This window comes from Denticeps clupeoides, chromosome 1 (assembly GCF_900700375.1).
Source record: "Denticeps clupeoides chromosome 1, fDenClu1.1, whole genome shotgun sequence".
Classification (NCBI taxonomy): domain Eukaryota; kingdom Metazoa; phylum Chordata; class Actinopteri; order Clupeiformes; family Denticipitidae; genus Denticeps; species Denticeps clupeoides.
This window is the reverse complement of record NC_041707.1, coordinates 15,949,746-15,973,603: the sequence shown is the minus strand read 5'-3', so window position 1 is coordinate 15,973,603 and position 23,858 is coordinate 15,949,746. Positions and strand designations below refer to the sequence as shown.

Below are 23,858 nucleotides of genomic sequence, written 5' to 3'. Positions count from 1 at the left end.
GAGATGTCATATCATGCATCAGACACAATTGCATTTTCAGAATTAAGTTCATTGTATGATGATAAATTTGTATTTATAATATGCAATAAAATGCAATTGTACAATTGTCAAGTTTTTAACATGAATTTCAGGACATAGCTACATTATTATCCGTGCCATGTAGGCAGGAAAGCTGGAAGCTTTTGCAGAACATTTGTAAACACAACGCAGAACAAAGTCACACAGGTCAGTTCTTCACTGATACACCCATGCAAAAAGCTGACCAACAGGGCAAAGAACCGGGCATTCAGGAAAAATGGGCGTATGCTTCAGCATCTCAGAATGGCCGGTCTGTTTCGGTAATTGTGCGCAGAGATATTTTAATTCACCTCCATTCATGTGAACACGAGCCAGCCAAGGGCAGCATCCACACCTCTCCCACCCATCATTGACCAACAATAGAGCAAGGTTGACCCAACTGCATATCCACCGCGACAAAAGGAGGCTGTCAAGGAGGGAAACCCATTTTCGTGGATCACCATCTTCACGCAGGCGTGGCAGGGTGGGGCGACACCTTCTTACCTCCCCGTTAGGCACTGTGGCGTGCAGCCAGGCCAGGAATCCACAGCTGTACCTTCCTTAGGTCTCCTTTCTACATCATTCTTTATTTTAACATCCTCCAATACGTATCTGTCCCTTTTTAACTCAACCCCCCGTTGTCATTAAACATTAATTATAGGGGTAGGTGACGGAGTGTGATTCGTTACATTGTGGGTTTTCCTTTAGAAGGACCTATTGTCATGCTAAGCGGCACCATAGGTGACGCTTGTCCCTTTAGCCTTTAGTTTGCGCTGTCTTCATTAAACAGCCCTTTTCTGCTTTACCCAAGGAAGAGAGGAGTTGATGGCACACTTAGAGCCCTGATACCAAAGCAAACAAAAGCTGAAAGGGCAACAGGATTCTCAGCTTCCCGAGGAACAAAAACCCACCAGAAATATTCCATCTGAGGTCGGCACACCAGGGGGAAAGCCCTTTCTCCTAATGAAATGGAGCTCTCGGGCAATCCACGCTGAAAATTAGATCTGTCTTCCGACGGAGTCTCCGTTTACTACCCGGCACAGTGGGGAGCTGGTGGGTCTGTCGCTGGACTGGGATAGGTGGCAAAATGGAGGAACATGAAAGGGCCCTTAACTTGCCGTGAAACCCGGTGCAGCGGCAGCGGCGACTCACAGACCTTGATCCGGAGTGAGAATACGCATCATAGCGCCAGTCCATTTACCACTTCACAAACACATATTAGCAGGACAGACAGCGGTCCAAATGGGGCTTCGAGCAGACCAGATCCCTGGAAAGTATCGAGAATCCATCTTTCCGACTTGTCAGATACTGGGACATTCGTGTGATTCTTGTGAATTTCCCGCTGTGGATTAGCAGGCATGTAGGCGCTTGTCTGACAGACGTTTAGTGCACCGTGATCAGAATGGGACGGTTTGGTTGCAAAAAGAAATTGTAATTGCTGCATGGTTCTGGGTACATGTCATGCCAGCGACACATACCCTTGAAGAGTTGAATTTTGGAGGCCTGGTGGGACTTAGTTTCACATATCAGTATCAACTTATTCATTTAATGTGCTGCTTTGAAGTGTTGCAAACTCAGCCATGGCATACCCCTGATTCTTTGTCACACCATGAAATCTTTGAAGTGCGATCAAGTGTCCCCCCTAAATCTCCTTTACATCTTTGCAAATCTTGTCCGAAATCTCCTTCAAATAAGCACCCGTAGCGGTATGAAGCCGTCTGATGCTTACCGCATGGGGTGTTTATCTAGATGGTGGTAGATCTACACAGCTGTTGAGCACAAGAGCGCCAAGCACTTCCTGTCAGTGAAAACTGATTCAATAGATAACATCACATCTAATGATTTCTTTTTTCTGAATAACTTTCAAATTTCACATTCAATTCAGTATAACGAAAACAGTCAGTCGCTCCTTCTGGGCTTCTGAAGACCAATGCACATAAATGCAAAACCTTGAACATGGTGCAGTGGTGGCCTAGGAAGCAGCCCTGTAATCAGAAGGTTGCAGGTTCGAAACCTGAGCCGCCAAGGTGCCACTGAGGTGCCACACACTGCTCCCAGGGCGCCTGTCATGGCTGCCCACTGCTCACCAAGGGTGATGGTTAAAGCAGAGGACACATTTCGTTGTGTCATCGTGTGCTGTGCTGCAGTGTATCGCAATGATAATCACTTCACTTTCACGAACAGGTTTTATTCCAACCACAGCACGAAATAACACCGACACTGTGTCACGCGTGAAATCGAAAATCTTTGTTCCTCCTGCGCGTCGGTGGCAGTCAGAATGGACGGAGCGGCTCTGGGATTTCTTCACCTGTTCCTGCAGAAAATCCCCCTTGTGTCAGGTGTACTTGCATTGGGTCAGCTGCTGCTCCGCACCCCACGTGCACCGTCAGGAGGAAAGAAATAAACAAACCAGAATAAACAGAAAGGTGTTCCGTGGACCACACACAGCAGAAACACACACACACAAGTTCCCTTCCCTCTACTATCTCACAGTTCCTTCCCTTCTTTCGCCGTCTTTTAGATTCTGTCCATCCCATAATCTGCCAGACAGTCTGCGGTTCCTCTGCATTTGTTGCTACAATGAGGTAACCAGCAGATTAAGTGCCTCCATGTGTTTTGTATACATCTTATCTATTTGTGTGTTCTCGTTTCTGCACTCGCTACTGCCTTGGGAATGAATGAATTACCTTTCTAAGGCCGCTTTTGGACGTCAGCACTGTTTGAAACCCCGGAGCACCGAAGCAGCTGCACTTTAAACGCCGCGATCTGTGCGTTTGTGGGCCGCGGTCGGCTAATCTGCTAAACTGCGGCCCACGTGGGAATGAGACGACACAGCGGGGCGGGGGTGTTCCTCACATTTCCCAGTGGGCTTGCTCAGCCGAACCTGCCAGCCACCAGACAGACACAGCCCAGACCGAGGACACTCATTACCCAGCTTAGCACCCAGGGCCCCCCTCCCCAACACAACCCCGATAAGCTGCAGCCAAAAGCTCATTACCGCCAAAATGAGTTCGGAAAGAAAGGCTTTGTTCTAGAGTGAGCAATCGATGGACCGCGTGTTTACTTGCCCGTGACTTTCATTAAACAATTATACGCACTTTAAATCTGAAATCACATAATTATTATAACATTTACAGCATTTATCAGTCGCCTGTATCCAGAGCGACTTATAACCAGTAGTTACAGGGACAGTCCCCCCCTGGAGCAACTTAGGGTTAAGTGTCTTGCTCAGGGACACGGTGGTGGTAAGTGGGATTTGAACCTAGGTCTTCTGGTTCATAGGCGAGTGTGTTACCCACTAGGCTACTAACACCCTAATAACCATATCATCTGTAATAGAGTACTGATAAACACTAATTACTATTAAAACAATTCTGTAATACCGGCACACACCTAAAATACTTTTATTGTTTGCGCAGCTGAATTGTTACATCTGGTTGTGCATTTGCTTTTTCGGAAAACAATAAGAACAATAAGGAGAAGACACCAGCGTTCCTAATTGATCTGGACACGTGTGGGTGTCTCTGCGACTCTCAAAGGACAAACAAGCAGAAGCATTTTGGGTGGCCCAGTCCAGAACAAGCCAAACAGGGGAAAACATACGTTTCCTGCAGGTTTTTTGCTTTGACTCGGTCACAGCCAGAAGACAATGGGAGGGAGAGTAAACCCCTTCGGCACTGTGGCAACAGGAAGTGAGAGCATTTTGCAGATTGCCAAAGACATTCCAACCAGAAGAAATCAATGCAGGAATCCTTTTCTATTTTTCTTCAAAAAACATTTTTTTATTTCCATTGAACACTTCACAGCATTTATTTACAATGTTAAAGTTTTAAGCAAGGTAAATTCATGAAGCCACAAACACACACACATTCTCACAAATAAATTGTCTCATAAAATCATCTCATCTGTCTCAACAGTCACCTTTTAATTGGCCTTCGTCCCTTATCTTGACAACATTTGTCATCTGCCATCTGGCTGTCTGACCCCCCCACCCCACCCAGACCAGTCTCACCCAGACAGCCCCATTAATGCCATTTTAATCACACTGAAACACCTTTCCCCCCCGTCCCTGCAGATAAGGCTGGCCAAACGAGACCTCAGCAGGGTTCATCTACCTCTGTCGCCCATACATGAAGTGCTTACGAAACGAAATAAAAGATTCAGAATGAAATGGGGACTGGTCTGAAAATGCGAGCCCCTTGCATCCCCTGGACTGATTTTTCCCCACGTTGAGTCCACTTAGAAGCAGTTGTGGAGAGCCTGCAGATTCCCACCACCAGCCTCCCACCCAAAGAGCCAGGCCACAACCTTCTGCTGGGCAGATGTCGAGAGCATGTGGGTGGATTTACGAAATGTCCACATGGCGTTGTTAAGAGACAGTTCCTGGTGCGGTTCTACAGTTCAGTTCTTCATCTTCTGGTCTTTGCACCCATATAGCAGTTCCTGCACCTGAAGTGCACTGTGGGGGCCCCCACCCACACACACACATGCAGAAAAGTCAGTCACCACCTTGTCCTTCAACAGGGATTTCGGTGTGCCTCTCTCCCTCCCTACTGAAGATCTTCAGACTTTGGTAGCCAGCGTCTGGTTTTCGGTCTTCTGCGAAGACAGTGATCCAGCAGGACTGGAGTGAAGAACCTTCTTTAGGCTGAGCAGGACCATGCACTGTGAACGGAAGCGCAGGTCGAAGAAGGCGTAGAGAAAAGGGTTGAGGCAGCTGTTGACGTAGGCCAGGCAGGTGGAGTAAGGGTGGGCCAGCAGTAGGAAGCTGAGGAAGGCACAAGAGGAAGGCGCCAGGCCAAGGTAGGAGAGCGAGTCCATTCCCTTCACCACGTGGAAGGGGGTCCAGCAGGCAGCAAACACCACCACCAGCATGGTGATGATCTTCAGCAGACGTCGTTTGCGCTGGTCCTCCTTGCGAAGGCTGTTGAAGTGGCGGGTCACCGTGCAGCCGATGAAACCGTAGCACACCAGCATAGCCAGCAGGGGAAGAAGAAATCCCAGCACCGAGGAGGAGATGCCGAGCCCCGCCAACCATGCAGCTTCACTCCACTCCCCCTTCACTGCCACCAGGCTGAAGTCCATGATGCAGGAGGTGCGGCCACTGTCTGGATCCAGCTGAGTGGTGCGGAAGATCAAGGCGGGCGATGCCAGCAGGCCGGACAGGATCCAGATGGCCGCCAGGGACCAGTGCATGTGGCCGCGGGTTCTCAGCTGCGAACTGGTCAGCGAGTGGACAATGGCCAGGTAGCGGTCGAAGCTCAGGCAGGTCAGGCAGAAGACGCTGGCGTACATGTTGAGGAGCACCACGTAGCTGCTTATCTTGCAGAGCGCCACGCCAAACAGCCAGTGGTAGCCCTGCGCCGTGTACACGGCCCACAGGGGCAGGGTCACCACGAAGGTCAGGTCAGCCAGAGCCAGGGTGCCGATGTAGACGTCCGCAGCCCTGCGCTTGGACTGTGCTCGCCATACGGTGAAGATGACCACGCCATTCCCTGAGAGGCCCAGGATGAAGATGAGCATGTAGAGCACTGGGATGAGCCAGTAGGACGTCTCCAGCTCGTTGTAGTCACACATGGTGGTGTTCTCAGGATCGTAGTCGTAGTAATCTTCAGTCAGGTTCGCCATGTTGAACAAAACCAAAAGTTGGGTGGGAAAAAAAACTGCTCTGCAGAATGAGGAATTGTTCAGTCACCGCTGCCTTCTGGAGGTGATGCGGTCTGTGTTCCCCTGCCAGGCGGGCGGCCCTTTTAAAGCCCGGCATTTTCACGCCCCGCCCACCCACCCCCCACAGACACGGGCGCCCCGCCCCCTCCCCTCTCCATTGAATGGCCATCAGCCAATGACGAGCCTCGCCATCGCACTCATTATTTACGGGACTTGCAGCGTTATTATGTGGGTCCGTGGGCAGGTCGCCCCGTGGACGTGGAGCGTGGATCTGGCACGGGTGTCGGGAAAGCCCGGGCAGGGCAGGCGGTCGCCTTAGAATGAAAAAAAAACGCGCAGGCTGGACGCGGGCAGGTAGCCCCGTGGACGTGGAGCGTGGACGTGGAGCGTGGATCTGGCACGGGAGTCGGGAATGGACAAGCCCGGGCAGGGCAGGCGGCCGCATTAGAATGAAAAAAGCGCGCAGGCTGGACGCGGGCAGGTAGCCCCGTGGACGTGGAGCGTGGATCTGGCACGGGTGTCGGGAAAGGACAAGCCCGGGCAGGGCAGGCGGCCGCATTAGAATGAAAAAAGCGCGCAGGCTGGACGCGCGAACGGCGGGGCGATTAGAGGCTTTAACGCACCGACATTATGAACAAAATGACGCCTGGAAGACGTCCTAACATGTTCCTGCACGAGCCAACATTTTAACTCATTAACTTTTACTCATACACGCAAGAGGACGACGGGGTGCATTTTAAATCGATCAGAGTAAATCTAAAATAATAATGAAGTGAAGTAATATGATATAAAAAAATAATAATACATAAATACATGTTGCTCTTTTTGTATCGTGACTGTGTGGGCAGCTGAATATGCTGATGCGCTTTTTTTTTTTTGCATTGCATGTGGCATTTCGATGCAACACTTTTTTTATATATAATAATGGGCAGGAAGTGTCAACTCTTCGTTAAAACAAATCCCTGTGGGTTTGTGGGTGCTGTGGATCGCTGTGGATCAGGCTGCTAACGGTCAGGGCATCTGCTGAGGACTGAGCGGGTTTCGAGTGGAACATCTGCTATAGATGTTGGGATTAAGCGCGATCGAAAAACAGAAATTGCTCGTACGGAGCAGAACTGATGGCCTGATAGAAATCTGATGTAGAAGAAAACATATTGATATAGAAGACGACCGGCAACCCAACTGTATAATTCAGTCAGTCAAAATGTGCAAATGTGTAATTTTAATGTGTAACATCTACATCAACGGCCAGGCGGGTGAAGGAAGCGGCCCCAAGTTCCACATTGTCGGGTCGGGATTCATTTCGTTGTGTCATCGTGCTGCAGTGTTTCACAAAGACTTCACTTAAAATAAATAAATAAATAGATAAAGTACAGAAATAATGTTTATATATATATATATATACACACACACACACACACACAAACACACACACATATATATACATATACATACACACACACACACACACACACATATATATCCACCAAAGAGCTCACTGGTTAAAAATTATATATATATATATATATCGGGATTCCAACTTGCAAAAACATGACATTTTCATGACAATTTAATGTGTCATGAAAATGAAGAAAACACATTGAATGAGAAGGTGTGTCCAAATTTATGGCCCGTACACATATATATATATATACACACATATGTATAATGAATGAGAAGGTGCGTGCCTGTACTGTATATATATATATGTGTGTGTTTTTTTTTTTTTTACATTGGTAGATTCTCACTGAAGGCATGAACACGTGTGGAATGAACACATATGTACCGAAAACATGTTTTATATTCTAGTTTCTTCAAAATAGCCGCCCTTTGCTCTGATCACAGCTTTGCACACTCTTGGCTTTCCGTTGCTGCAAAACAGCCCGTGACATCTTCACATGGTCAGTTTGCAAGGCAGACTTTTCCCTCGGAACTCCCCTGCGGGGTCCACAGCGCCCCGATCTAGCGACTCTAGCTCTAGGCTGGGGCTTGCTGCAGATCTACGCGCTCCAGACGGGAGGCTTCACTTGGCACCTCGGCCGCAGTGGCGCCGGGGAGCCGCCCTCTCAGTCACAACTATCCTTCAGCAGTTCCTGCTCTGCATCCCTCTGTCCGTCCCTCCCCACCTTTTTTTTTTTTTTTTTTTACTGCTTCTCTAACAGGCCAAAAGCTCTTTTAAAACCGACTGGTATGAAGAAGCTGGTTGCAAGGTCTCTCACAGGCTCTGGACAGGAAAAGGTCCCCAGCCCAACAGTAGCCGCCACCCTCCACCTCCCCTTTTTTGACACACGCTCTATTTATAATCTCTGTCGTTTTCGTTTTTTTTTTTTTTTTTTTTTAGTTTATGGCAACCATGAGCAATAGCCAGGATGTCCTGGCCGGTTCTGCGCCTTGGTTATCTACAGCAAAAATCTCCCCTCCACTGCCCTCATATTATCTTCTCCTTTATCACTGCTCTCTATCTAACATCTTAACAGGATCCGCATGCTAATGTTACAGGAGACAAATGGCGTTTATTCACATAAGTGGAAAACTGAAAGAACAAGTACAGTTGAACACTGAGACTAGTACTCAAAAAGAGTTCCGGCACACAACATATTACATACTCTCAACGTGCTCTCTTCTAGCCAACACACTACACATATTTCCACAGACCCATGCAACACAAAACTCGCTGCGTTACAAAACGAATCACACTGCCGTACAAAGTTTATGAACTTTGTGGTCACACTGCCAAGCTCTTTCTGCTCAGTGAGGAACAATTCACATGTCAGAACACGAAATAACAGCTACAGGCTGACAGACACAGACAGACAGACGGGGACAGCAAAGGAGACAGGGCGCCTTGCAGAAGTTCTTAATTCAGGTTGTTGGGACTGTTTGCGATGGGACAGGGCATGAAGTAGGTGGCCGAGGTGTGAAGGGAGGTGTCGAGGGCGGAGGGAGGGGGCAGTGAGGGGGCGTCTGCGGTTCGTTTGAAGCGTTTTTCACCACCGGAGACCACAGGCACAGCCCCCATCAGCCCCCATCAGCCCCGGGACAGCTGGTTCAGTGCGGGGGGGACCCAGCATCGCCCAAACTCATCACATGCCGTGTGACGTTGTGCAGACAGCATCTTCTTACCAACAAATTGTCTTAATAAGCATTATTAGGACCATACTGCTGTGACCAATCATTTTTGTCATATGTAAACAATAAAGGGGCAGGCCAGTAATGTGTGGTCCATTAGTTCTGCACGCTGGCAAAAGCAAAATAAACGTGCTAGGAGGTTTGCAGGATGATATAATGTAGCATGTGGACAGAACATCAACGTGGCAAAAAACTAACCTGGATTAAAAAAATGAATAATAAAAAATTAACCGCAGGACCAGGACCGGCCAGGTTCCAGCGTTTCTCTGCTACCAGAACCCCTTGCTGAAGGTTTAAGGCTCAGCTCCATCAAGCCGCAGTTGGACATTCCGCCGTGGCGTTGGCTCTGAAGCACAATTGCTAATGAATTTGTGTGAACGCACCAGCAGCTACAACTGGCCTGCTGACACCAACAGAAACATCTCAAAAGACAAAAAGGCAACGGCAGCTTGTCTGCCCCCCCTCTGCAATTCAATCACCATTGTAATATGTAAGGCATTCCCCAGACAAGCATTCATTAAATTACTTACTCTATCTACCACACACCAGGGCAGTACTGAAACATGACAGGTTACAATGGACTTTGATTATTGACGTGTTTCTTGTTTATCAGTCTTTTTTTGTATTTTCATATTTTAAGGTTGTCACTCAGTTATTATTGTAGTCCACAGACGTTTTGCACGGTTAAGATTTTTGGGACAATGTGTCATACAAGTTTGCCTATCATTAGAGCCGAGTTAGAGCACCGTTCAGAGCCACAGCCCTGCAACAGCACACCAGGATGAACATCCCTCCTGCCTTCGTTCTGCTGGCCACAATGAGCTGCTGAAGCCAAGCGGATGCTAATCAGGCAATGGGCAAACGGCCAGAGCTTCGCTCCCCCGTCAGAGCGCCTCTGCTGTCGGCCACCGGTGATGACAGTTCAGATTGAAAAAGCGCCCACCGCGTTGGTGGGGGCCTTCCACCGGCTGACCAATTAACGCTGAGCTGAAAGACGGAGAGCTGGTGTTTCGTTTGTGTGTCCCTGAGTTTTCAAATCCCGAATCTATGAGAAAAGTTTTTCAGTCTCGACTGGCACTCCTTGTAAATATAATGCTATATAAATATAAATATAATATTTTTTTTTCAAATCTTATGTCCAGATGAACCTGGTCAAAGATCATAAATATGCGAGTATAGCTGGGTTTAGCTTGGGTGGGTGGTAGTAGCCTAGTAGGTAACACACTCGCCTATGAACCAGAAGACCCAGGTTCAAATCCCACTTACTACCATTGTGTCCCTGAGCAAGACACTTAACCCTAAGTTGCTCCAGGGGGGGACTGTCCCTGTAACTACTGATTGTAAGTCGCTCTGGATAAGGGCGTCTGATAAATGCTGTAAATGTAAATGTAAGCTTAGTCTTGGCAGGTATGACAAAAAACTTAAGCTGGTCCTTAAACTTGTTGGACAAAACTGGTCCACAGTTGGTATGTTCATTGTGAAAAAAATCTCTCTGATAAACAGGCATTTTACATTTACAGTATTTATCAGACGCCCTTATCCAGAGCAACTTCCAATCAGTATTTACAGGGACAGTCCCCCCCTGGAGCAACTTAGGGTTAAGTGTCTTGCTCAGGGACACAGTGGTAGTAAGTGGGATTTGAACATGGGTCTTCTGGTTCACAGGCAAGTTACCCACTAGGCTACTACCACCCATTTTCCACTGCAGCTCATGCAGGAAGTATTATCTATGGGGGTCTACTCAGATGCACACACATCCGGGTTTTTCAGGCACCCTGACTAGGAGCAATCACTCTCTCTTCTCACATTGTTATTTCTCTATAGGGAATATTTGACAAGGTAGAGGAAGTCCTTATCTCTGTTTAAATTTCTTGTTTTTTTTTTGCTCCTGCACGGGCAAGAGCAAAACGTACAGCTTCAAAGGTGCTGTGATGGGATGGGCTGCAGCAGCACAGCAAAAATAGAGCTGCGGTGCTGCTGTGTTATAAACAGCTAAAGGGCTTGATAAGATCTGCCCAAATCCAGCATGAACATACGTCATATAAGGCACAACAGGGCAATGTCCTTCCTGCAGTGCCTCCAAAATGAGCCAAAGTACTACTGTATTATGGGTTTGGTGTTCTCCTGTGAACAATGACAATAAAAAGAGACTCTCTGATGGATCAGCAGATACCAGATACCATTACCACAGCTCCCACATTCCACTAACCACAGGTTGCTTTTTTGGGGGAGCCAGCGTTGTCTTACATACTTTCCATGATCCAGAGCTTGTATTCTGTCATTTCAAGTGTTTCCTTGTATAAGAAGTTCGCGGATCATCTACAGACACCCCATCCCAACAACTTCACTCCACTGATTGTCAGTGGCCTCTGACCTCTTCACCTCTGACCAGTTGGAGAACACAAACAGAAACACAATAGGACACATCCACATTCTTTTCCCTTCACCAGTTTGCTGCCACAATCTGCTCCCTTTAGTTAGGATCTGTTACTGAAGTAACAAAATCCACACACCTGCCAACACGATGGGGCAGTGGAGGCCTAGCAAGTCAGGAGATGGGGGTTCGAATCCCGATCCGGCAAGGTGCCACTGAGCAAAGCCCCGTCCCCACACACTGCTCACCAAGGATGATGGTTAAAAGCAGAGGACACATTTCGTGGTGTCACCGTGTGCTGTGCTGGAGTGTATCATAATGACAATCGCTTTCACTATTCGGTCTTTTTATTGTTTTCGTTCCCCTTAAATTCTGTCAGTGTGAGCCACACTTCATTGGTTTATTACTGATCATTTATTACATCATTTGCATGCACACCAATGGTCCCACATCCATTCAGCATGCAGGCAAGGTTAAAAGCCTCAACACACACACCACCAGCCTTTGATTCTTGTGGATGTGTCACAGAGGAGTCAGGAGGAGAGTTATGGTGATTTCCAGACCCCGGTCAGTAACCCAGAAACACGAGACCATCAGCCGCTGAGTTACAGCTTTTCTACATGACTTTTCTTCTCAGTCCAGCTGTTTTAAGTGCAGAAATGTCACATGAGCCGCCGGCTCACTCTTTCAGAGAGAAAATCTGCAGACAAAACAGATATAGGGAAAAGCACACACACACACACAGAAAAGTTCTCATTGTATCCTAAAATAGCATGACTAAAAGCCCTGTATGGTTTTGTAATTAGATGATACAAGGGTTGTTTCATTGTGGTTTAGATTAGGATTAGTATTAGTCATTTATAAATTAGGATTAGTAGTTCATTTTATTAAATGAAACACATAATCTCTCCCTGCCAACAAACAACAGAAATGGAGAGTAGCCGTGATCTAGACACAGAGCCTTGGCTGCACACCACAAACTGGAAATAATAGGACAAGCAAAAAGGTAATATATGAAGAACATAGCGATAAAGTGCTTCACAATGTCCAAAATTGTGAAGCCTTTAACCTATGCTCTTTCAGTGACAGAATGACATATGACAGAAATGACGGTCTTCGTCCTAAGAATAAAATATTGATTTCAAAGTACTTCCAGCACAGACTGACAGCACGTTTCTTCTGAGAGCATGGCCTGAAGGGTGTCTGTTCGTGAGTGTGTGGCGGGAAGCGAGGAGACAGCAGGGACCTGCAGTAACAAAAGCAGGAAGTGACTCCAGATCACACAGGCGCAGGAGCAAAAACACACTCTTCAGATAAACACCCAACAAGCGGCGCGACTGACAGAACCACCACTGCGTTCAGAAAATGCCTGTTTTCCAGTGATTCACTGCCTTTACCGCTGATCTATTTATACATGTATCGCTCTATGTATTTTAATATATTTCACAAAAATCTATTTTGTCCTTGGTACAAAGATTTATTGATTGTCTCCCAAACAGTAGCCTAAATACAGCAAGGGAAATATGCAGGATAAGAGCTGTTGATTGCGGTGTCATCCTGTGTACAAATACACTTCCTGTCCACTGGCTGCAGCGAAAGCATCTGTTTGACCTTTGACCTCCAACAAATCACAGCTAGTTTCCTGACCCACATACGTTAAGATGTTGCATGACTGACTTCCATCTGAAACATACACACACACAATTTGCAGAGGGTTACAATCAAATTAAACAATATACATTATCTTAGTCATTCATATGTTTGCAGGGGTCTGACTGAAGTTAATATGAGAGGCTAAAAATAAACGAAACAAAAAATAATCAAATCAACATGGCCACGACAGGCTCATCAAATTCACACATCCATATCTTCATATCTCACAGCCATTTCTGGTTAGTGAGGTGGATTGTGAATAAGATACTTAAAACAGTCTCTACATACTACAGAGCCATTACAAAAATGATCAAAAGACGTTTCAAATCATCCATTGATGTTTTTTATTGCATATTTAGAGTCTGGTGTATGATGTAAAACACATTGAAGTTTTATCTTTGCTGGTGCTGATGGCACTTTTTTTCTCCCATTTGCCATGGAAACCAGATAGACAGAAGGGTGCGATTAGGGTGCGGTCCTCAAGTAATTAAGGGACAGTAGGGCTTACCCAAATGCATAAATCTTATTACTCGGACAGAAGCCTTTTCGATAAAACAGTTGGATTGAGGTGAACTGAATGATAATTATTTTTACATTTGCAAGAGTAAACATAAACTGACAATTAAGAGATCTCAGCAAACTTGTCCATTTGATTAGGGAAGTGAATCAGTACGTGAGACGGCTCTGAGAAAGAGAGAGCATTGTGGATTGTGTGGATGTAAAGGAGGCTTTGGTAGTGGACGGTGGGAACCGAGTGGACTGTGAAGGAGCCAGTGCGCTTTGAGATGCTAAATACCAGCACTGGGCTGAAAGAGCTGCAGGAACAGGTGTCCAGAGCGGCGAGTGAGGAGAAAGATGAGGAGGAAGACGCCGGCGGTACAGAAAACCCTTTAATCGGTCTTTCTTTTTCTTCCTCACTTTCTGGTCTTCCTCACCCGGGGTTGGGATTCCTAAATGAACAGGTGATATTTCAGAAACAGAAAGAGACACGTTTAGTGCAGTAGTATCAAATTTAATTTAGAGGAGAATCCTATTCCATAAACACGCTTCCAATGATGTTTACAAGAAATGTTTATTCGTCCTTCTCGGATAGAAAACGGGATGAAATAGGAACCATGCATGTGGGACAGCTGGGTCACATTAAAGGGGATAAGAATAGTCCTTCACTTTACACATTTGCTCACAAAAACAGGCCTGAAGCCAGGGTCAGATTACATCGTGACATTAAGAAATTTACAAAGTGCTTTGGCACAAAGCCTCTATACTTTTTTTTTCAGTAAATCAAGAAAAATTTTCAAACATTACCAAAATAAATGCTCAATGGCTGTGCAGTCCACAAAAAATATTGCAAAAGCCATAGCCAGACATTTGCATATTGTGAACATCATGGTAAAACAATGATGTTATTAACAATGCTTTTACTCTTTATTAACAAAAACATTTGCCAGGCATTGGCATGGATGATCTTCCATCGTTCCCTTTTTGTTGCCAGAAATAAGATTTGACACGTTCAATCATGTTCATCACAGATCCAAATCATAGATTAATTTCACAGTTTTGAAAATGATTATCATGCTAATAAGTTATGTTGTCTATATTTCCCAAGCCTACTGTGTCTTCTGCAGATTCCAGAAAATGTATTCACACAAAATATAAAAACCCCCAAAAAGATGGGTTCTAGTGTATTAGTGTGAGTCCCTTCATCCTGAGGTTTGTGAGTTTAGAGCTAATTGTCCTATTTTGTACATGCAATGTAATAAACACAAGCAAATGCTGATAATAGAGCAGCTGCCTTTTAAAATGTTTAAATGATTAGGCAGGACACAAGTTCAGCCTTGTCTAAGTGAACTGAACTTTTTTGAGATTTAAACAGACTTTGCTCAGTCAAGTGTCCAGACATCTTCTTACCATTGTACCTCACAACTGCATTTACATATAGACATTTTGTTGTGTCATTGTGTGTTTAATTGTATTAAACACACGGCTGCTTGATTAAATTGAGAACATCATATTGTAATATATATCAAAAAAGATATTAACTGTAAATAGTTCTTCAAGATATATACAAGCAACACTATTTTTTTAATTTATGGAGACATAAAAGACATAAGAAAATCTTTTTGACTGGGATTCCACATGACCGTGTTGCTTGCAAACAAAAACGACTGAATGATAAATGATTAACAACACAAAGACCATAAATCCACAAGCCCTCCGACAAATTAACCAATGCATCTGATTTGGCCTTGCTATATATACAGATTAATCTATACTGACACAAACATACCTTCACTCTATAATACTGTACAATGAAAGGAATGTGTGAACAAAAGACCAAAACCCATTTAAAAGAAATGTACACACACAAACATCAACACACGCACAAATACACACACATACGCACACATAAATTAAGACAGAAAAAGGCAAAAGGACAGGAAATGTATTAATTGTGCATGTTTGTATATGAGAGCTATGTTGTATATGAGAGCTAAGTCAAATACTTGTGTGAATGAGCTTGGCTGAGGTCTTGCTCTCAAATACCTAATATCTTACAGTCAAACAAAAAAATGCCCTCCACTCGGTCCAGTCAGGTCAGTCTTCGGGTATTAGTGAGTAGTGATGAATTAGTTTTAAAGCACCTTGGAGGAATTGTCTCTGCATATTTGTGCGGCTGTGCTTCCACGTTTTCTGACGTTTAAGTCAGAGAGTGAAGTGTCAGAGGCGTGAGGGATCCCTGTACCTCTGGGGAGATGTCCAGCATTGACTATGTAATGACTATGTTCACTGCATATAGCAAAGTTATGTAGCTCCTCTAAATGGCTATACATCATCACAAATAATCTTTGGTCTTAGCCCATCTGGATGAACTTCATTTTCATTTTTTCATTCTGTTGTGTTTTATTCTCCCTTCATGTCCCTTAGCTCTTGGTAAGGTCCTTTACAAAAAAAAAAAAAAAAACACTGGAGCCCCCTTGTGGTTAGAGACTGGTTGCAGCTGATATTTTCTGATATGATCTTTGATCTCCTTATCAGTGGAACCAAATTAATTGTGGTTTCCAGTCCAATCACTGCAACTGAAGCCATCATTTTGGAACAAACTGGGAAATCTCGATATGCACAGCTCATGTGCATCCACTGTAGCATATGTGTCAAACATCCTGCGACATCACTTTATATAAAGATCTATTATTACGGCCCGGCAATAGGAAGTGCTGATAACACATAACCTTCAAATGCCATAATGCAGTGCTCACTTTGCTACGCACGGCACTTTGGCTACTTTGAAACACAAAAAAATAATTTCGAGCTGCTTCAGAGACATTTTTGTCACCAACGAGGAAACTGCTCCTGTACAGATTCAGCTGCAGTGTAAAGATTGCATTCGGCAAGGCAACTGAAGCACTGCATTATGGGATCTGTAGTTTGTGTGTTATCAGAACTTCATATCCCTGGGCTAAAGTAATCTTGCTGGATGTGGCCCACGGGCTGCAAGTGTGTCACTCTGCTACAGGGACAACTGCTGTTAGTTACAGACCTTGTTATCAATGAGCTCAATCAGCAGCATGATTGAGGGTTTGATTCGATAAAATCCTGGTTAGCAGCCCCTATACACATCAGAGGTGCATGTGTGTACCTAATTGTCTATAACTACAGAAATGAAAAAAATGTCCCCATTTAACCTTACAAATCACACATTGCAGAGTTAACCAGACGTCTGTACTGAAACTGTTTGCTCCCAGATTGTTCCCCATCCATGAATTGTCTCCCTACACTATTGTGCGAAAGGTTTTTGGCTGAAAGGTTTTCATTCTCTTCCAATGGGAAGACAGTGAACATTTTTCAGTCAGTGAGACTATGCATGGCCTACAGGTAGGTATCGTGTTCAGCACTGCTGAGGCTCTGTGTAGAGCTGTGAAGGGTGGAATTTTTCAGGAGGGAGCCATCCATTTGCTCCTGGGATGGGATCTGTTCAGGCACCTCCACTGGGGCAAGAAAGTCTTTCTTTGACGCCTCCTCCCCAGATTTGGTCTTCTTTTTTTGCTTCTTCTGCTTGTCCTCTGTTGTCTTTTTCTTCTGAACATCCTCCTCATCCTCTGTGGTAGGCGTCTCACTTTTGGTTGCCAGGGGTGAATCAACTATGATGGTGGGGTTCTGGCGCAGGTCTTGTCGCTTGGGCGGCTCGGCCACCAGGATGGCACGAGCACCATGCATTCTGGGAGGAGATGTGCAGTCCAGCTTGCCGTGGTTCTCTTTCCAGCGACGCAGCTGAACTGAATGCTCCTTTTCTATGTCCCTCTCAGACACCGGGAGCTCCAGTACCTGAGAAGAGAAGCAACAATCACATTAATGGCTGAATTTTCATTAATAATCTTTTACAATAGTAAGACAACAATCAATTAAAAATTGGGTTGGCAAAAAAGCTGAGTGAAACTTCATATTTAATTTACTCTTGAAAAATTAAGCATAATTATGTATTTTATATACTAAATAGATATTTAATTCCAGCGGGTGGTGAAAACTGCCCAGTGCATCACAGGGACTCCACTTCCATCCATTGAAGAAATCCAGAGGAAGCACTGTCTGCGTCGCGCTCGCAGTATTCTTAAGGACTCCTCCCACCCGGCCCACAGACTGTTCTCTCTCCTGCCTTCAGGCAGACGGTTCAGGCTACCACGGACAAGAACCTGCAGACTTAGGAACAGCTTTTTTCCTAGAGCTGTCTCCTTGCTGAACTCCTCTGTCCCCCCCCATACACTCCTGATAATCACTGTACTACCCATTTTTGCACATAATCATTGTACTGACTTTTATTTTTGTAAACATGTTCATACTTATTTTCCATCTCCTGCACATATCACTTTATGTATATACATAACTTATTTGAACTGTATCCTGCACTTGCTGCTTATTGCACTTCTGGTTAGACCTAAACTACATTTCGTTGCCCTGTACTTGTACATGTGTAATGACAATAAAGTTGAATCTAATCTAATCTAATCTTAAATCCAAGGTAACTCTTGTAATGGACGGGGTGGCAAAGGTGGGGAGAAGGCAAAGATTTATACCAATTAAACAGTTGCATATATTTAAGGTAATTTATTAAATTAACTCTTAAAAAAGTAAGTAACAGAATATACAAGCTAGATTGTTTATTAAATGCATAAATCAGTTCATATTAATGCTGTACTTACATAACTGTATATAAACTATTTGTTTAAAAACTAATACTGGTAGTAGCCTAGTGGCTACTACCCCGGTTCAAATCCCGCTTATTACCATTGTGTCCCTGAGCAAGACACTAAACCCTAAGTTGCTCCCTGTAACTACTGATCGTAAGTTGCTCTGGATAAGAGCGTCTGATAAACGCCGTAAATGTAAATGTAATACAATTTAAAAACCGAATCAAATGCACATCCACACCAGCAGATGGAGATAAATCCACATTTGTGACTAAAATGCATTAGCAAGCAACACTTTTCTAGGGAACTTAAAAGACCTGACAGCCCACAGCAGTGCTGATGTTAGTGGTGCATCACTTGCCTGACTCAACCGAACTGGGCTCCCTTTACTCTGGTGTCTGCTGATTCATGCCTGAGACATGCAGATTTTTGATTGGCTGCTTGTAACACTAGGACTCTGACCGGTCTGTACCTGACTGGTCTGTACCTGTTGCACCAGGAAGCTCTCCTGCATGTAGCGTGGCTCCACAGCCCTCAGCAGCTCCATGGTCTCATACTGACCCTGGCAGGCCTTCAGTTTCTCATGAGATCCTAGCATGCACTTCAGCAATACAAGACCCACACGGAAGATGATTTTCACTCCTACAACCAAGAGAGGTTAAAAGGTGGAAGCTGAGAAGTATAGTATTTTGCATTCAATTTGTAGATATTGTCTGGTTTTCCAGTGGAAATAAAAAGAATGGTGTTGACTCAAGACATTTTGCACAGTATTGTATGATATGTCCAAAACATAGATTATACCTAACGTCCACAGTGTTTACACTTTAAAGTTTAAAGGAGTGCACAGACACACTGCAGGGACATGATCCTCCTCTGGGTGATCATTCTCTAGTGCTACCTTCACAGAAGAACATATCCCAAACACGCAGCACCGAGGCCCATGGCAGCGTCCGTGAGAAGGCGCACATGAACCACTCAGTCATGTAAAGGATCGGGTCAATTTTGTGCTTCTTCAGGTGCCGGTGGGCCACTGGGGACACTCGCCGCAGCAAAGCAAATAAAATCTCACCATCCAGCTGGATGGCCTCCTGCAAGATATGACATCAGACAATGACAGACAATAATGGACAACCACACCCAGTAGCTGCGATTCAATTGTACCAGACACATGACCAGGGTATGGTGGGCTAGAGCTTTTTTTTTTATAGGACTATTTATATGTTTATAACATTACAGGCATTTTCAGACATAAAATACCTATTTACCACTGAAACACTGCAGAGTCTGCAGGCAGCAGTGTTGCATGTGACCTGAAACTCCTCCCATAAAACACTGCAGAGTCTGCAGGCAGCAGTGTTGCATGTGACCTGAAACTCCTCCCATAAAACACTGCAGAGTCTGCAGGCAGCAGTGTTGCATGTGACCTGAAACTCCTCCCATAAAACGCATTTAATGTGAAAACTGTTACAAGCTGTAAACTGGGGTTTCTACAGGCGTTTCACCTGGAAGTTAATTAATAAGTGAAAAGTGATCAGTTAAAGAAGTTGTCTCAGCATTAAAAAAAGTCATAGATTATATGAAAAAAAGTCGCTTTCAGCCACAAAGTAAACATCTGCATTAAACTGTTCACATGTAAACAGCTTTTTTTACTGGGTCAATATTGTGCTGTAAAAAAAAAAATCCTAGATCTGTGGAAAAAGATGATTAAAAATAGTGTACCAAAACGTGTGACAAAGGCCTGCATGCCAATTAAATGGATAGAGCTGCTCTGAATTTCTGTAGAGGCTGCATCTTTATGTGCACAGTAAACAGAATTCCGATGGTTTTATGGTGTCAGTTTGTGTAATGTGTAATCTTTAGGAGGGTGGAGGGTCATGTGGTCTTACCAGTCCTGCACTGTAGTATCCAGGTAGGTACTTCTCACAGATTTGCACAAGGCCCCAAAAGGCATCCTGAGAGACACCACAGTGTGTAATAGACTTTTTGTGAGAAATGTTTTGGAATAAGCTGTGCAATATTTAGTTATGTGGTGTACAGATATTATATGTGATTGTGGTATATTTATAACCATTTCTAGGCAACTACGGCAATGTAGAAGGTTAAAGTGTGACTGAAGGAATATCAGATCTGATTCCTCCCACAAAAAGGAATAAATGAGAATCATGTGCATATCACGACATCAACAGGAATGAAGCATGATTGATATAAAACGCTACATCACTGCAGTGTGGGAGTGTGGTTGTGTTTATTTGAATAGAAGTGGGAGGCTGACCTCAGCTGGCATATGCATGAGCAAAACAGCAGCGATGGGGGCCTGGGCCTGGCAGTAACCTTCCTCTGGCCGGTGGAGTGTGTAGGCCTTTAGAACACGAAAAAGATCCTGCTGCCTACACACACACACACAAATAACAGCCCTTAAAAAGAATCAGAATCATGTTTAGCAGCCATTTTAAAGCACAGCACACGGTGCACACAGTGAAATTTGTCCTCTGCATTTAACTCATCACCCTGAGTGAGCAGTGGGCAGCCATGACAGGCGCCCGGGGAGCAGTGTGTGGGGACGGTGCTTTGCTCAGTGGCACCTCAGTGGCACCTTCGCGGATCGGGATTCCAACCGGCAACCGATAAGTATAAAGTGTGCTTTGGTCATTCTGCTTCACCGTTCAGAGAGCAGCAGCTCAGATGGTCAGATCTGGAAAGTCTCTCCTTATGTCGTCAGAAGGGGAACGGTTACCTCCCCTTTCTCATGCTATGACCACCCAGAGAATTTCCCACCCCTCCTGCAAAAAAGTAACTCCACCGATCGCCATGCCTTGAAAACCTGTGAAGCAATGCAGTTGCTCAGCGATAGGATGTAAAAATGAGCACAAATACCCCTCATTTGCATTCAAAGCTATACAATCTGGGGAAATCTTATTGTGTGACTGGCTAAAAGTGCACCGCAGATGTATTTCGGAAAGAAACTTCAGATATAGTATATGGGGACAACAAAGACCAATATAAAAGCAAAAAAATGTTCATAATACCTTTAACACATGAATAAAACATTAAAACGATACCATTAAATATATATTATTTAAATAAATGCCCTGGTACACGTTTGCCAACAAGGTGCTTCTGAAAGCGCTATATTTGCCAAGAACCGGGTTGTAAAGATAATTTTTATATTTATAAAATTTATATTTATATATGGCCGAACGATATGAAGGACTAATAATACACAAACTGCAGATCCCACAATGCAGTGCTTCAATTGCCTTGCCGAATCTTTAAACTGCAGCTCAATCTGTACAAGAGAAGTTTCCACGTTGACGGCAAATGGGTTGTGAACAGTGAGTAACGAAGCAATAGTAATTTGTTACTGTAAAATGATCAAAGTAGGATTCCTAATAACACCAACAGTGGAACAGTCATTATTGCAATAGTGAAGGGAACAACTGCAGTTATCAGGAGCATCCTAAACCATCTTTTCCTTCTTTGCTTCTTAAATTTCCTCCTAAGATGCCTCTGAAAGAATTCTGTCTTCCTCGCATATTTTACATCGTCACTGGACAAGCTGTCACATCCAACGAAAGTCACATGCTTCTTCTGCTTCTCTGGCTTATTGCTTTCTGTGTTTTCATTTGTTGCGTTTTTTAAATCATCCAGAATTGGATACAAATTCTGTTTTGACATCTTTAACTTAATAATCTTTAACTTTAACTTAATAATCCTAAAGATTTGGCTTATAAATAGATTTCTCTTGGTCAAAGAAAAATTAAGAATATTATAAGCATAAACCCCTGCAAAGAATATTTTACCCTGCAGAGACAATCTTAATATATGATTGGATATTCAGGTTCTTTCTCTGACAGTTTAAGGTAATTCTTCAATGTCCAATTTACATTTACGGCATTTGGCAGACGCCCTTATCCAGAGCGACTTACAACGTGTTTAAGCTACCATCGATGAAGAGATCAATTCCGGTTCACTAGGACCCCAACTATGAATACATCTATTTTATTCACTCTGTTGTAGATTCTGTACACAAAGTTCGACAACAAGAAAATGACAATTTAATCAAAATATTCTTTAAAGAGGAAGGTCTTGAGCTGTCGTTTGAAGGTGCTCAGTAACTGAGCTGTTCTGACCTCGAGGGGAAGTTCATTCCACCACCGAGGGGCCAAGACGGAGAAGAGTCTAGATTAATGTTTTCCTTTTACCTTCAGAGATGGAGGGACCAGGCGAGCAGTACTGGAGGCTCGGAGTATACGAGGTGCAGTGCGAGGTGTAATAAGGGCTGTGAGGTAGGATGGTGCTACTCCATGTTTGGCTTTGTAGGGCAGCATCAGTATTTTGAATCTGATACGTGCAGCTACTGGGAGCCAGTGGAGGGAGCGTAGCAGAGGGGTGGTGTGGGAGAATTTGGGAAGGTTGAAGATTAGTCGTGCTGCTGCATTTTGTATGAGTTGTAGAGGTCGGATGGTACATAGTGGTAGACCATCTAGAAGGGAGTTACAGTAGTCCAGTCGTGAGATTACTAAGGACTGAACCAGTAGTTGGGTGGCCTGGGTTGACAGATAAGGGCGGATTCGTCTGATATTGTAGAGAAGGAATCTACATGAGCGAGAAAGATTGCTGATGTGAGTTGAGAAGGAGAGTTGGTTATCTATTGTTACTCCAAGGTTGCGGGCTGTTGCAGAAGGAGAGAGCTGCGAGTTGTCTAGGTAAATAGCAAGATCCTGATGTGGTGAAGAATCTGCTGGAATGAATATTAGTTAAGTTTTGGTGGGATTGAGTTGGAGGTGATGGGCTGCCATCCAAGACGAGATGTCGGTTAGACATGCAGAGATTTTGGTAGCAGCATGTAGATCAGAGGGAGGAAAGGAGAAGAGGAGTTGTGTGTTGTCAGCAGTGGTAGGATAATCCATGTGAGGAAATGACCTCACCAAGTGATCTCGTGTAGAGGGAGAAAAGGAGAGGACCTAGCACCGAGCCTTGAGGTACACCAGTGGAGAGTCTACGTGAGGTAGAGGTGGATCCTTTCCAAGTTACTTGGTAAGATCGCTCATCAAGGTAGGAAGCAAACCACTGCCATGCTGAGCCCCGAATTCCAAGCCTCTTCAGGATTGACAAGAGAGTCTTGTGGTTAATGGTGTCAAATGCAGCAGAGAGGTCAAGGAGAATAAGAACTGATGACAGTTTTGCCAATCTGGCTGCATGTAGCTGCTCGGTAACCACCAAAAGGGCAGTCTCGGTGGAATGAGCTGTTCTGAAGCCTGACTGGTTAGGATCCAGGAGGTTGTTCTGTGATAGATGGAGTGATAGCTGGTTGTAGACACAGCGCTCAAGGATTTTGGATAGAAATGAGAGGAGGGAAACTGGTCTGTAATTGTTAATGTCTGTAGGATCAGCAGTGGGTTTCTTTAGGATTTAAATAATTAAGAATATTATAAGAACAACTGTAAAGAACATTTTGCCCACGCAAATACAAACTTTATACGTATAATGATCAGGTTATTTTTCTGACAGTTTAAGTTAATTCTTCGTTGTCCAATTTAAATAATTAAGAATATTATAAGAACAACTGTAAAGAACATTTTACCCACACAAATACAAACTTCATACGTAATTGGATAATCAGGATCTTTTTCTGACGGTTTAAGGTATTTCTTTGTTATCCAATTTAAATAATTAAAATAACCCCAATTGTTAAATAACTTAAACAATGCAATAACTAAAAGAAACATAACTTATAAAAAATAAAAAATAAGTAGTGCTTGTGATTAATGAGTAAAATGCCCTGTTAGCATGCT

At 44.3% G+C, this 23,858-nt stretch overlaps 2 protein-coding genes across 5 annotated transcripts in view; both read right to left on the bottom strand.

Moving 5' to 3' along the window:
• Positions 1–4,093: 4,093 nt before the first annotated feature.
• On the bottom strand, positions 4,094–5,768 carry LOC114792332 (apelin receptor B-like). Its single transcript, XM_028983334.1, has one exon. It carries the CDS (start codon positions 5,683–5,685, stop codon positions 4,621–4,623), a length of 1,065 nt encoding a protein of 354 aa, XP_028839167.1. The 5' UTR covers positions 5,686–5,768; the 3' UTR covers positions 4,094–4,620.
• Positions 5,769–13,871: 8,103 nt separating this feature from the next.
• The window catches only part of LOC114796037 (TBC1 domain family member 10A-like), a 28,899-nt gene continuing 18,912 nt past the window's right edge, over positions 13,872–23,858 (bottom strand). For 3 of the 4 annotated variants that reach the window (XM_028989875.1, XM_028989883.1, XM_028989890.1), the window contains 5 exons: positions 20,336–20,450; positions 19,950–20,015; positions 18,962–19,151; positions 18,536–18,705; positions 13,872–17,203 (listed from right to left, as the gene is read on the bottom strand). In XM_028989875.1, coding sequence (XP_028845708.1) covers positions 16,748–17,203; positions 18,536–18,705; positions 18,962–19,151; positions 19,950–20,015; positions 20,336–20,450 — 997 coding nt within the window. In that variant the 3' untranslated portion in view covers positions 13,872–16,747. The remainder of the gene's footprint in view (positions 17,204–18,535; positions 18,706–18,961; positions 19,152–19,949; positions 20,016–20,335; positions 20,451–23,858) is intronic. The other variant, XM_028989901.1, reaches the window with a different exon arrangement.